The sequence below is a fragment of the Lasioglossum baleicum genome, chromosome 6 (genome assembly GCF_051020765.1).
Source record: "Lasioglossum baleicum chromosome 6, iyLasBale1, whole genome shotgun sequence".
Classification (NCBI taxonomy): domain Eukaryota; kingdom Metazoa; phylum Arthropoda; class Insecta; order Hymenoptera; family Halictidae; genus Lasioglossum; species Lasioglossum baleicum.
Genome location: NC_134934.1, coordinates 17694051 through 17708464, shown reverse-complemented (window position 1 = coordinate 17708464; position 14414 = coordinate 17694051). Strand labels below are relative to the sequence as shown.

General features: G+C 40.3%; 1 protein-coding gene across 6 annotated transcripts in view; it reads left to right on the top strand.

Moving 5' to 3' along the window:
- Window positions 1-13940, top strand: part of Salm (spalt major) — a 120056-nt gene extending 106116 nt beyond the window's left edge. The window contains exons 4-9 of one of the 6 annotated variants that reach the window (XM_076424890.1): window positions 1463-1735; window positions 2314-2587; window positions 3262-3410; window positions 3753-3926; window positions 6686-6877; window positions 8127-13940. In XM_076424890.1, coding sequence (XP_076281005.1) covers window positions 1463-1735; window positions 2314-2587; window positions 3262-3410; window positions 3753-3926; window positions 6686-6877; window positions 8127-8531 — 1467 coding nt within the window. In that variant the 3' untranslated portion in view covers window positions 8532-13940. Of the gene's footprint in view, window positions 1-1462; window positions 1736-2313; window positions 2588-3261; window positions 3411-3752; window positions 3927-6685; window positions 6878-8126 lie in introns of those variants that run through there. The other 5 variants (XM_076424889.1, XM_076424892.1, XM_076424891.1 and 2 more) reach the window with 5 other exon arrangements.
- The last annotated feature ends 474 nt before the right edge of the window (window positions 13941-14414 follow it).

The following is a 14414-nucleotide window of genomic DNA, read 5'->3' as shown; positions in this document are numbered from 1 at the left end:
GGATATTTTTTGAAAAGTTAAAACAACTAGTTTACAACAAGACGTGACAAAAATTTTTGAAAAAATTGCAATTGGTCGGGATTACAGAGAAAATACAAGTTGTTGTTTTTACAACTTTATATACATTATAATAACTTTTTTAACATAAAATCATACGACTTGGATATTTTTTGAAAAGTTAGAGCAACTAGTTTACAACAAGACATGAAAGAAATTTTAGAAAAAATTGCAATTGGTCAGAATTACAGAGAAAATACTACAAGTTGTTGTTCACAACTTCTTTATGGTGGCCTATATTGAAAATTGTACAAGTACTATAAATAAACAACAACCTGTATTATTCTCTTTGTAATTCCGATCGATTGCAATGTTTCCAAAAATTCTTATTCACATCATATTGTACATTAATTGTTCCAACTTCTCAAAAAACATCCAAGTTGTACGATCTGATATTTAAAAACGTTTGTTATCGACGTTTTAACAGTGTCCGAATATTACTGTGGTTCACTGTATTTACGTCGTCGTTGCACTCGGTGAAAATAACGCGAGCAGTAAACGTTCGAGAACCAGTTATCCGTTAGTACACCTAATAATTTACCAGCTTATAATCGAAATAAATATTCCGAGAAATTATTAAAAAGCATTCTCGATACATACAGTAAATTTCGACGACTTTATTGCAATGTTTTAACGAAATATCCGTAATCTGTAAAAATCAGAGTGTTAGTAAGATGGTGGAATGAGAAATTCTCTGAAGGAAGCAGTGGTCACACGTGAGCTTCGTATTTCGAAATAATTTTTTAACCCTCATGTCGATATAGCCGGGTACCCACTTTAAATATCTTTTCAAAACTTCTTTAATACTTCTGTCGATAAGTAGAAAAATTATTTTTATGTCCATGATACACTATAATAGACACCCCGCTCAAAAGTATGTGGACAGTACTTTTAATTTTCACATGAATCCTTGATCAGTTTTATTCGATTTAATTTGCCAATAATAATTATTATTGTTTTTAGAAGAGAGCAGTCCATGCTAATGGATCATCGTAGATTGAGACAGTATTTTACTAATTTTAATAATTAAATCGTGCAATTGATACTATCAGAATAAATTATACTTGCAACAAAATTTCCACATACTTCTCAGCGGAGCTGTACATGTGGGTGTGCATACTTCTCCGCTGATAATCGGCTCCGATCGTTGAAAGCTAGTTCCTTTATTTTTTGGTAAAATCCACTTAGACGTCCAGATAGACTAAAAATCCAGACAGATAGCCCGGAAGACAGATTTGAACAGATAGATCGAGAGAAACGTGATTGATTCGATTGATCGGTCCGCTTATCCCGTAAAGATCTACAATATGACAATCCGAAATTGCTGGCCACGCCCAAAGCCTAATCCGCAAAACTGGTTCGGTGATCTCTCTATCTATGTATTGTTTTTCTACGATACTTTCAGAATGACGGTTCCGGTCAGCAAACATGCAACTGTACATCTCAACCGTTGCCCGATAATAGTTCGATCACTTCACCCGATTCCCAATATCAAACATCGTGTGCCAGTAATCGAGAGAAACCAAAACGCAGGCGGCGACGGCCTGAGGAGCGGAAGAACCGGGGGCGGAGAGGAGCCGGAGGGGGGCGGGGGCTGACACCTGTCTATCCTGATTTCCGCCTACCCCCGCTGATGTCATCCGCCCTCGGACTTCTACCCTCGGCCCCGTGCCACCCGGTAAGAGCCTGCTCAGTTTTGACGAACGAAACGAAACCAATGATAACACCACTGTGTATTCTCGAAAGATAACCACGTTTGTTCGCAACCACGACACCACCGAGTACGATCAGAATAGCTCTCCTTTCCAGAATTTCTATACACCTTGGGGAGCAAGAGTTAACATATTTCGATTACCAGTTCTAACCCCGGGACTCACGAAATTCACGTTTTGTTCTCGAAAGTATTATATAAAATTCCAGTAAGATTCACGCTGTTCGTGCGTTTCTCTCGATATTCCTCTACTTTCGTGATACACCGTGTGTTTAGCATGCTCCGGTACCTTTTCCCCTCACACCGATGCTCTCTCGCACACCTGCGGAACGATAGTCGTCCGCTATTCCTTTCATTTAAAATACTGGTCCCGCGTGCTTTAGACTCAACGTGAGAAAACCGTCATTGGCGCACAGGTGTGATCAGTGTCGTTTTGAGACATCTGGAATGATGCAGAGTGGTGTAATCGACAGAGCGGTTGAAGTTCGAGTGTCGCGGGTGGACAGGAGGTGTCTAACGAGGACTGGTTTTGTTTTGATTCGCAGGGGAACATGAAGCAGCACATGCTGACACACAAGATACGCGACATGCCGCCGAATATGTTCATCGACACGAAGCAGCAGATGCAGCAGCAGCAGCAGCAGTCTCAGGAGCACGAGACCTCGAGGAGTCCGATGTGCGCCGAAGACACGAGTTTGCCACCGCCTCCGCCGCCCCCGCCACCTCCTCCGCCGATGCCGCCGACATCGATAGAGCAGACGATTTCGGTGAAGAGATCTCCGTCCGAAGGGGACCTGCCAGCGCCAAAGAGACCAGCCAGTAAGTAGGGGCACTGCTCTCCCGTAAAACGTCCGATTTCGCTTCTTCATCGAGCACAATTCGTCCAGCCGAAGGCTTGGCTTGGCAAACTTAATTCTCTTCCGCTAACAGATCACGTTCCAGCATATCTGTCTGATCCTTCGAGGGTATTCGGAACGGGCTTCGCTTTATTTGCACGCTTCTCCTTCCCGTACACCGCTATTATTCTGTTTTTTTTTTCTCACGTACTTATTCTGGTGGTGGCAGAGACCTGCTGGTTATCTATTTTTCGTCTCTTTCGTTTTTTTTTTCTCGATCTACGCCAGGGAGTTCCAACTTGTTCCACTCCGAGAACCGCAAGGTCCCTACACCGTTAGTCGAACCTCTCCCTACTACTACGTACAGCCGTAGAGTTGGTAGGCTGCATAGCGACACGGGGACAGAGACGAAATTCTACGGCGACAATGAAGTCTAAGAGTCGGGGAAGCAACTGCGTGTGGCTCGCGAGCTACATGTTGGAACTCCTTGGCCTACACGATCGTAGACACGTCGAGCTCCCGTTTGAGTAAAATCTTGTTCGGTTTCGGGCCGCGGGATTCCTTTCTGTGACTCCGGAAAGAAAGAACAAGCTTTTCACAGCTCCGCGAAACCTGTGTCAGGGCCTGTTTAGAGAAACTGTGTGTGTGTATTTGCAGGCGTGCCGAGCAAACATTTGTGCCAGATTTGCAATAAGAATTTCTCCTCATCTTCGGCGCTCCAGATCCATATGAGAACCCACACCGGCGACAAACCGTTCCGATGCACCGTCTGCCAGAAGGCCTTCACCACCAAGGGCAATCTGAAGGTATATACAATTTTCCCTTTTCTCTCTCTCTCTCTTTCTCTCTCTCTCTCTCTCTGTTTCTCTTTCTTTCTCTCTGTCTCTCTTTCCGTCAGTCTCTCTCTCTATCTCTCTCTGTATCTATATCTCTATGTCATTCACTCCCTGTTTTTCTCTCTCTCCTCCTACTTCTCATTCTACTCGTGTGTTCTTGGAGTCTTCGAGTTTTTTCACTAACATTAGCTAGCTGCTACCGCTTGTACTAACGCTGACGCGTAACGTACAAAATTGCAAGCTCGATGAAAGACACATGCGCCCGCCACACTCCGACAGATATGTTTACGTCGTTGTGATTTCTGATCGTAGGTGCACATGGGCACGCATATGTGGACCAACGGAGCCTCTCGGCGAGGCCGTCGAATGTCGCTGGACCTACCTCCCCTACCCATCACGCCCAAGGACTCGGAATTTCTTCAGCGACGACCGGATCTCTTCTATCCGTATTTACCCGCGCCGTTCCTTAACGGCGTACAGCAGAAAGTAAGTCGCTTCCACGGCATCTCGTGATAGCAACGAGGTATTTCCAATTTCTGGGCTCGAGGAATTTATGCTCATTGCGTTTTCTCACACGGTGCAGCAATGTCTTGATACATGGGAAAAGCTCGGTACCGGAATGTCAGTTGTATATCGTGTACAGACGACGTCCAGAGACAATATTCTCTTCAATTACTCTTTGATATGGAAGTTTATCTGGGCGCACCGCGTACACAATTTTTGCTGTGCGGTGAATTAGTCTGATCCGTCACGCTTCGTGGTGAAACGCCGTTCGGGTAAACTCGGAGGAGCCGAGTTTAGACGAGCGATAAACAGACACATGTTTTTGGGGTTATTTTTTGGTGGGGGAAAAGGAGGCCTCAACATTTTTTTGATTGGAAAGTAGTACTGATTTTGTGTTATTGTAATAGCTCCCTATAAACTCAATAGAATTAGCCACTTGAACCTTTTGTTTTCCAATTTTGTTGCCAACAACTTCCTACTATTTTCGGTGTTTTATTTGAAATTTACTTCATAGGACAGCTCCTTTGTTTTCTTAATTTTGTTTTCTAACTATTAGATTGCGGATGTTCATGCAATTTTCAATTTTTGTAGGCGAATTATAAGAAAATGGCATAAGATAGAATCTTATTTCCAGTGGTAGTAACCTCTGCAGATCTGAAGTAAATAAAAATTCTACTAAATTCTGTCGAATTTTATATTCTACCTTTTTTTGAAAATTTTCAGACTATAAATAAATTTTCAGTCTACTAATTATATTAAATATAGCTCTCTCAAACTTTGTTGTAATTCATATTTGTGGAACGTATATTTGTTTTTAACTAAAAAATAAGACAAATAATCATATATCAAGACATCGCTGTATTTCGAAAATGTGTACTTTCACTTACATGTTTAAATCCGGTGAAATAAGAGAATGTATGTATATTTAAAAAAAGTAGTGCTACATACCCCTGGTAAATAGTGAAGGAATTCCATTCTTATTTATTATAATTCAGCAAGAAAATTTGAGGAAATGTTTTTAACAATATTGCAAATATTGAAAATGGTTCTACTGCTTCGTGATGCTACCTAATTTCTTTTACAATTCCCACATAACTTTTGTCATACCTGTCTAGTATACTATTTCTAGGGTGGCTCAGCTAAAGGCGGCCACTTAAATATCTCTAAGTTTTTTCGGAGTTTTCAAGGTCGTCGGTATTGTTTTGCATACAACTAATTTATTATATATCGTGTAGCTAATCAAAAACTACGTTTAAACAGGTATAATATCATGACCTTTTCAAATAACCTTTATCTCCAAAAATGAAAGTTGTTTATCCACTGATCTTAACCCTTTGCACTCCGAATTATTTTTCAATCTTATTGCCAACAACTCCCTACGATTTTAAGTGTTTCATTTGAAATTTACTTGTAAGGACCGTTCAATTTTGTTTATTAATTATATTGGGTTAGCAGAAAAGTAATTTGAAAGTGAAATAGAGCCGAATATTTTTATTCAAGCCATGAACTTTAATGAATAAGATATTTTCCGTTTTGTTCGATGATCTTTTGCCAAAAAGAATAAATAAGGAAATATTTTATCGATTAAAGTTCACCGCTTGAATAAAGAAATTCGGTTTTATTTCACCTTAAAATACCGAAATTACTTCCTTGCCAACTCAATATTAAATATAGCTCTCAAACTTTGTTGTAATTTATTTTTGTGGAACTTGTATTTGTTTCTAACTAAGAAATAAGAAATTAAATACATAAAGGAAGAAACAAATACATATAAAAACCCGTTTCATTTACATTTTTCGAAGGTGTGCATAGGGTTAATCTGTGTAAACTCTCAGAGTAGACCAGTAGAGCATGCAAAAACATAAAACGTAAAATTTTGAACTACGGAAATCGGGGAGATCAAGGTTATTCACGCTTAGGCTTTTAGAATCATTAAATGGCGCAACTATACAGTGAGCCACGAAAGTATTCGAACGCCATTTAAAACCAAACGACCTGATTTTTTATAATTAATCAGAAGCATTGATTTATGAAATGATATGCGAACAAGATTTTCTAAAAATTATAATTTATAAGATTACATGCAAAATTAAAAAAAAGCATTTTTTAAAACTTTTTTATTTGGCCCCTTAATGTGAAAATTTAAAATATATGTTTTGTAGATCTATGTTAGTTATACACGTACTGAAAATTTCATCGAAATTATCGATTTTGTGGATTTTAAGCAGAAACTGATCAAAAGTACGATTTTCACAATTTTTAACCGCTTGTAGCTCGTATATGAAATTTACAGCATGTGCATTACTAACGTAGATCTACAAAACATATATTTTAAATTTTCATTAAGGGCCCAAATAAAAATGTTTTAAAAAATGCCTTTTTTATTTTTGCATGTAACCTTGTAAATTATAATTTTTCTAAAATCATTTCTGCATATTATCTTATAAACCAATGCTTCTAATTGATTATAAAAAACCGGGTACAATTATAAAAAAGTTATTCTGTCTTTAAAGGGCGTCCGAATACTGTCGTGGGTCACTGTACATAGTCAAACTAGGGGTACAGTATAACACTACATATTGCCCTCTTTTCCGTATTCCATCACCAGCCAAAATTATGCTACCTTCTCTCTCTCTCTCTCTCTCTCTCTCTCTCTCTCTTTCTCTCTCTGACTTTTAAACATGTCCTTCTCTCATACTTCCTTCTTCCTCTTACCTACACTAATTGGATTATGACACAAGTCGACAGGTGGCCACTCAACCTCCCCCTATTCAACCGATTGCGTTTCGAAATCGAGTATGAGTCAGTCGTCAGAAGGCTACTGGATAGAAACACCACAAAGAGCAGCTTTCGCTTCCAGTCTTTTGCGTTACGCTCCTTTTCTAAGCTTATCGAACTTCTGCCCACGAGATGAGAGTCGAACTTCAGAAAAAGTACAGTTCCTTCATAATAATTAACTAAGATTATTTAGCGTAAGTGTAGTGTTGAGTTGTTGTGCCTCGTTATAAATTCCTTCGCCACCTCTGCTTGTGCTTCGTTACCGAATTCTATTAAATTACTTTGACGAAAAAATCGCGCGTCGTGCCTTAAGTCCTCAACTGAGCAAAGGTCATTTCAAGGTCATGTTATTATACATGCGTGAATATCTATTTTTATCAGGTGTATACGATGAAAAGAAAAACATACGTATATACACAATTTCTATGAACAAGGAAACCGATGATCTCCGAAAACAATATAAAACAAATATTTTTGCAACATAATTCGAAGAGACATTGGGATGACCTCCTTTAACTGTAAAACACGTGTTAAATATCATTCTTTCAGCGACCATATTCATAATTTTGCTCGAATATTTTCTACCAGGGGTAAATATATTTGCAGAGAAATTCTTCTTGTCGAAAAAGCTCAATTCGGTTAATCCAATTTTGAAAATATTAATTCCTTTAACCCTTCAGGGACGACCACCTATTAAAACAAGTACTAGTTCCACAAATATAAATTACAACAAAGTTTGAGAGTTATAATTTAATATAATTAGTAAACAAAATTGGGCTGTGTTTCCGTTTACGTCCGTGACATTGAAATGGTAAAAAATTTTTTTTCGAGTCGCCAGAAATCCTTCTGACAATCATCATTTTAGTCAAAAAAGATCCTATTCCCAAAATTTCATCCAATTCTGAGCACGGACGTAAACGGAAACTTCGCCCAAAATTGTTTAAAATAAGTAGGAGCCGAGGCATGGAACTGTTTGAAGTAAATTTCAAACAAAACACTTAAAATCGTATGGAGTTGTTGGCAACAAAATAGAAAAATAATTCGGAGTGCAAAGGGTTGAGCACCATTTAAGAAAAAACTAGTATGTACAGCGAATCGCTCCATTCGCCTCGGTTAACGATGATTATTTCTTCGATGGTTATTAGGGGTGTGTGGGTACCTCGATCGCGGGCCCATCCTCGGATTGGGTTTTAATATGATAAATTGGGTCAAATTAGTCATGCTCGGTTACTCGAAGTCGAAATCGGGTCTGGTAGTGCTCAAATAGGTTAGGATCCTGAAAATCAATTACTAGACTGCGGATGTTTATCCAATTCTCATAGACGAATTTTAAGAAAGTGGAACCCCTAATGTTTACAGGCAAATGTCCCGGAATAAACCTAACCAATCATGCATTATTTCCAGTTGAACGAGATCTCGGTGATCCAAAGTAACAACGGGCTACCGGGTCATTCGGTGGCTGCCGGGAAGTACGCGGGCTTATTCGGCTCGGTGTACGCAGCCGGAGCTGGTTTTCCGTTGGACAAGCAGCCTATGGCGCCGACGAGTAATGGACCGCTGGTCGATGGTAAATCCTCGATTCCATCCGGCTCGATGCTGTTCCAAACATCCTCACCGTCCCACTCTCCGGGCACGCCGTCGTCAAACGGTAGCAATCAGAACTCGACGGGTGTGCCGTCGTGGACAGGTGACGGACTTCAGCATCACTTCGACAGGGAGCCTTCGAATCGGTCCGAGAGCAACTCGACACCGCCGTCAGCCCGACTTCCACCACCTCCGGCTGCCAGGGGCGAAGGTTTAGCCACGTGAAGTTCAACAACCGGTACATATCTTTCTTCTTCGGTCGAAAACTGAACTCCGGCTCGCTGCTAGAGCCAGTCTGGGCTAAACGTAGGAGTCGGAGAGCAAGTGCTTCAGTGTTTCATCAAAAGAGAACAAGAAAGACTCGGGACCCGAAGTCTGACGACATATCCTCGTAACATCCAGAGCCAGCAGATACCATGTTCCTATTGTCACACTAGTCTTAAACGTGTTAAAGAGGACCGATGGGCCCGGCAGCATCAGCTGAGAGGGAGTCCCAGTTTACGTCCCGGTTTCCAGAACCCCCGTGACGTGGTTTCGCACGAGGGTCTGACGGACGCGGTGCCTAGACTGAGCCGTTGGGCCGCAAGACACGTGGCGCCGCGACGTCCCGGCCCTCCGTACTCTGACCGTCCATGCGCGACAGTGATGGTCACCTCACTTAGGCTTATTTTACGTTACAAATTGATGACGCAGACCGTGCCACCTCGCTCCCGGCCGACCCGGGAACCCCCGTTACCGTTCGCCGTACCACCACCATCCAAGAATTCGTCTCGTCGTCCGAGAAAATACACTCATGGACCAAAAATTCAGAAACGTATCGATCTTGTTTGAAAATTACTGTATATTTCGTCTTTTTTAAAGAACCTCTTCGTCTTCGCGGTTTCTGATCTTTCGTGCGTAAGTGTATTCGCTGTTTCTACGTGTCTTTCGAACGAGAATGTCGTACGGCCGACCGTAACGGACGTCCTCGTGGCGCGCCAGAGAGCAACGTGGCATGTTCTACGCGAGATGATATAAATATTATACATAGAAAAAGAGAAAGATTATATATATATATAAATATAAAGTATACATATATAAATATAAAATATTATATATTGGTGCGAAGAGATACGAGTGCGCAACGTTGTGTACACACGCGTCGCTTTCTTTTTTTCGAAGAAGGCTGTTTTTAGAAATTTAAAAGCGGGTCCGGCAACGCCCCTCGCTGTGATATGAGAGGAGCAGCCTGCAATCATTTAAACCAATGTACTTATACGTTGTACCATAGTATTATTATTTACACTCGATGTACAGTGCGCACTGCAAATTAGCTTTGTCGTTCTTTTGTATAGAGACGGACAGCCGACGTCTATTTGTGTTCCCCCGAACCCCCGACGAATTTTCACTTTCTCCTCGATCGAAGCGCCAGCAATCTGCTGCGGAATTAGGATTTAATTCTGGTGGACGATACACACACCGCGATTCGTAGCATCGTTGTAACGCTTATGCGAATAATAACGTGGGAAACCTCTTTCGATTCGTGCCGCACGATCCTCCGCATTTGGTCAAAGTCAATCCTCGTTATACACCGTGTACCCGACTCGAAAAAACCTAACCGAGACCTAGGTCACGTAATGTGCGACAGCTTCAACGTTGCGGAGCGATCATTGCTCGACAACGTGCTACACGCAGATACTGTTACGTTAGCGATTCGAGTGCCACGAAAACCGTCGAAAAGTGTCAGCGATCCATCATGCGCTGGTGTGCCACGTGACCAAGCCGCTTGACACTGTTCCACCATATTTCTGCGAAGACTCTGGGCATTCAAACGGTTCAAATGTACAAACTCATAATAACTAGACTCCGGATTTTTATGCAAAATATAAAATTTGTGCATTAATTGCAAGGCACAGGAGTTATATATCAATTTATATTTTTCATTAATGAATTTTAACGCAATGAAAATAATATATTAATACTCTTAAAGTTTCTCAATCTGTTCGCTGTTTTAAATTGCGTCTACTCATTTTTGTTATAAATGCATAAAATCCGAAGTCTAATAATAACGTTCTAAATTCAACCGTGAACGCATAACAAATGAATTATAACGAATGGTATGGCCACGATCCGATCAATCTGCATGTGAAATACTTCTACACTTTGGCAGACGATGCTCTTAGGAATTATTGTATATAATCTTTGTTTTTTTTTTTTGTATAATTGTCGAGGAATGTCAAATTCGTTAATCGCCAAGTAATGGGATTTATAGAACACTTTGTTGTCTTGCATTTTTTTCCGGTAACGTCGTCTCTGTTATTACGTGACGGCATTTTTAATAACAGAAGGAAATGTAAACCGTCGAATTCTTATCGTTTCTGAATTGTGTTGTCTTGTACAATTCTCTCCAATTTGTTATCGAACACCCCGTGTTTATCTATGGATAAAAGTTTTCTATTCAAGAGTGTTCTGTTACGTGAACAAAGTAAAACTGGCGGATAAGAAAGTCTCCTACTTGTCGCGGAATTTCTTAATTAATAAGGGAATAAGAACTGTACAAATAGTAACGGATAATTTATTAATTATTTATTAGACGAGAACGGAAACCAAAATGAAAAGTATTCACTGGATTCAAAGATCAGCAAATTCACAGAATACATCAGCCACGAGGTTCATTCGACAAGTGATATCTCGGTCAGGCCGTAACAACTGAATGTACCTAGGTACTTTACGTTCTGTCGACACCGTTAAGCTATGTTTACACTGAAGCAACATGGAGCGAGTTTTTGTTCCCTTTTTCGACCAGTCGCCGATGACTACCATTTCTGTATCGAAACTCATTTTGTGCACGTAGTCGCCAAGATTGTTTATCATGCGAAGTCATCAGTTGGGTTCAATAGTGGCCCACAGGCCGGAACATGTGATGTGGCAGCACCGCATACAGACAGAACATCAGTCCAATCAGCTACTGCGCACGCGCAGTACGACTCCACCTCACTTCAGATCGGACTGAGACAGCGTTGCCAAATTGACCATGTTCCAGCTGTGGTTCAATGCATTTCGTGCGTCGTTCGCAACTTCGTTGGTCGCACAGTGGTGAGATTTCCGAAACAGTAACGTATCTATATCATGATGACGAGGTAGTGGAGCCGTGAGACAATTATAATTTCCGGGAAAGTTCCGATATTTTACGGGGTGTTCAAGATAGTCCATTTTATCGAGAATTTTACTTCACTGATTGTGAGGCTAAAATTGCCACGCATGCGCGAGAAATCTTGTACGCGCTCTTACGTTTTCTCGCACATACTGTTCGACAGTGTGTAATTGCTCTTATTCTGTAAAAGAGTGCAGCATCAGTGATGTCAGATGCGGGGAGTCACGGTGAAATGATATACCCCCTCTCTGATGACGGGGAATGAGTGGGGCGAATGGGAGACACGTTGCACGTGTGCGATGGGGACCGTGGAGTGTGCGCCTGCGCACAGTGCTGGAATGGAATAGTGGAAGGGGTAAGGAGGAGAGTACATGAGCTCCGTTTGGAGCTCATTCTGGCATCACTGTGCAGCGGAAGCATCAATTAAAAGTCGATCGTTGTCGCTCAGTGTGGACACAGCTTCACGCTGTACGAAATTTTCTATGCGTTCGAAAGTTCGGAAATGTTGTAAACGTGCAAACATTGTTCACGATGCGATCGATCGCACGGATCCATACTTGTGTATAACGGCTTCCTGTATGTTCTCGCGTTAAACCGTGAAATGCAAAGGCGGTGAAGAAACTAAGCGAAGCGGTATGCGTGTATAAACCTGTAAAAAGTAATGGTAGCGACCATACGTATGTCCAGTAGACACTTTATGTAATTTATCTGATTTTTAATTAGCATAGAAGTAACGTTTTAAGAACTCCGTCGATTGGATGATTTATTGCGCGCGACATGAACAAGAAAGTCCGAAGCCACGGTGTGTCTCGACGTCAATGATAACTCGCGAGCCTCTCTAGTGTAACTAAATTTTCGATATCAGATCCGAAAGAGGATATTTTACAGTATAAATTTTGACGAATCTTAGCAACTAAATAACGAGGCTATGGAAAATCACGTTTGTTGCAGGCGTTACAACAACAGTTACTAGTTTTTACGAACGTTTCAAACGGTTAATACTTTTTTTCGTGTAAACTTGAATCGAGACATTATTTATTTAAACAACGGTGAAGAATAAATTTAATCGAATTACGATTCACGAAATAAAAACAACGTATGCAAGTTCAAAAAATAAGTAGATGGTTATCGTTGATAATTTTAGTTAAAAGCTGTCCAGAAAAATTTGTTCATTAACTTCGAGATTTTAAACATTCTGACGCGCGTCACGTAAATGTGCTACAGTAAAACCTCTCGCGTTGCAACCTCAGTTGTTGTATGGAGTCCCCGTTCGTTGCATACTAGCCACCCACACTACGAGTTGTTGGATGTTCTGCGACTCGAAGTGGGGATTGTGATGGTTGCGCAGAAACAACAAAGAATCCACGCTACGAATCGCTATGATTGGCTGCCTCTTGCACAATCTCCAGTTCTGCACGCATTTCCGGTCCCGTTTCGTGCAACGAGCGAGGTTCTACTGTAAAGCAAAATTTTAAATAATGATTCGAATAAACGATTTACGTTTCTTTATTGAAATGATCACAAATCAAAAAGCATATCGACGACGAGTCCCCCGGACACTTATATTTTCAATTTATATAAATAACTAGCTGAAAGCAAATATATCGTGAACAGTTAGACAAGTTGAAACAGTTGCAGCCGTATTAAAAGTGTGGAAAGAATTCGATATGATTTCTAACGCGGAGAGAAACGGAAAGAGAGGGAATGCATCCAATGCAACCGTATTTAAATAAATAACAAGAAAAAAAAACTCCAAGATAATGAATGTAGTTATAGGAGGAAAATCAAAAGATTCTTGTCGATCAGAACCGGATGGTTCCTCGTCGAGGAAGACGGACGATATAAATATATACATAATGCTACTGTAAATAAGGGACGCGTGATAAGTGGAAATGAAATTGGTTAGAGACGCCCATGTAAATCATTTAGTGTATTACTAAAATGTTTCGTAAGATAAGTGGAACAAACGTTCGCGCGTTTGTGAAGTGCAAGTGCCGCGTGCTTGCACAACATTGTTTTTTCAAAGATGGAACGTGGGGAGGGGGAGGACGACGACGACGAAAAAGCCCGGCAGCTAATTCTCGATTGCAAATTCTGTGAAATTGTCCAAAACGAAGTATTGCTTTTCTGTACATATTGTATAATCCATGTATAAACACAACTCTGCTAGTTGCGAAACCCATCATTGTAGTTAAATTACATTACGGATCATTATATCTATATCACTTCAACAATAAACAATTATTATGAGAATGGTACGGTTCACTGATTTTAAATCAATCCTATTTTTCCCTTGACATTGACTTGTACTACTAATATTCGTGCCACCTCCTTCGCTATCATATTCGCCAACTACAAAAGTCCATTTTCAAGGTTTCCAAAAATTTTTCGACCATCTGGCATGTTGTTGAATTGTACTACTGAATTTTCGGCATTTTTTCGTCTGTCTGGCAACTGTCGTTGAGTTGTACTACTGAATTTCGTGCCAATTCCTCCGATTTTCCTAATACAAAGTTCAACTTTTCTATGGAAATTCCACTTAGAATATTAGAAATAATAATTGATGATGTTCGTTGCATTGAAACATTGAAGAATATTATAAATAATACTTACCGATGTTCGTTGAGTGAACAGTTGAAGGACAGGATTGTCGACTAGCACTTCCTTGACCACCTTGCCATCTAATTTTTTACAGCAAACTTTACACAGTAAATCTATCTCTTAATCTTACTCTGTGTTTCAACATATTTCTGTCCCCACAGATCAATTCTTGGAACATTTATGCATAAAAAAGTGTAAGGTAATATTAATTCTCGTTTATGAAATATTTTGAAATTACAAATGGAAAAATTATGCTTCCATACTTTCTTATATGTACAATATTTGTAGGAATTTTTTGTCCTTGATATTAGTTTTGCTTTTGATATTTTAATATAGACGAGATACATCTCGTCGTTGCCAGAGAGGATTTGAGA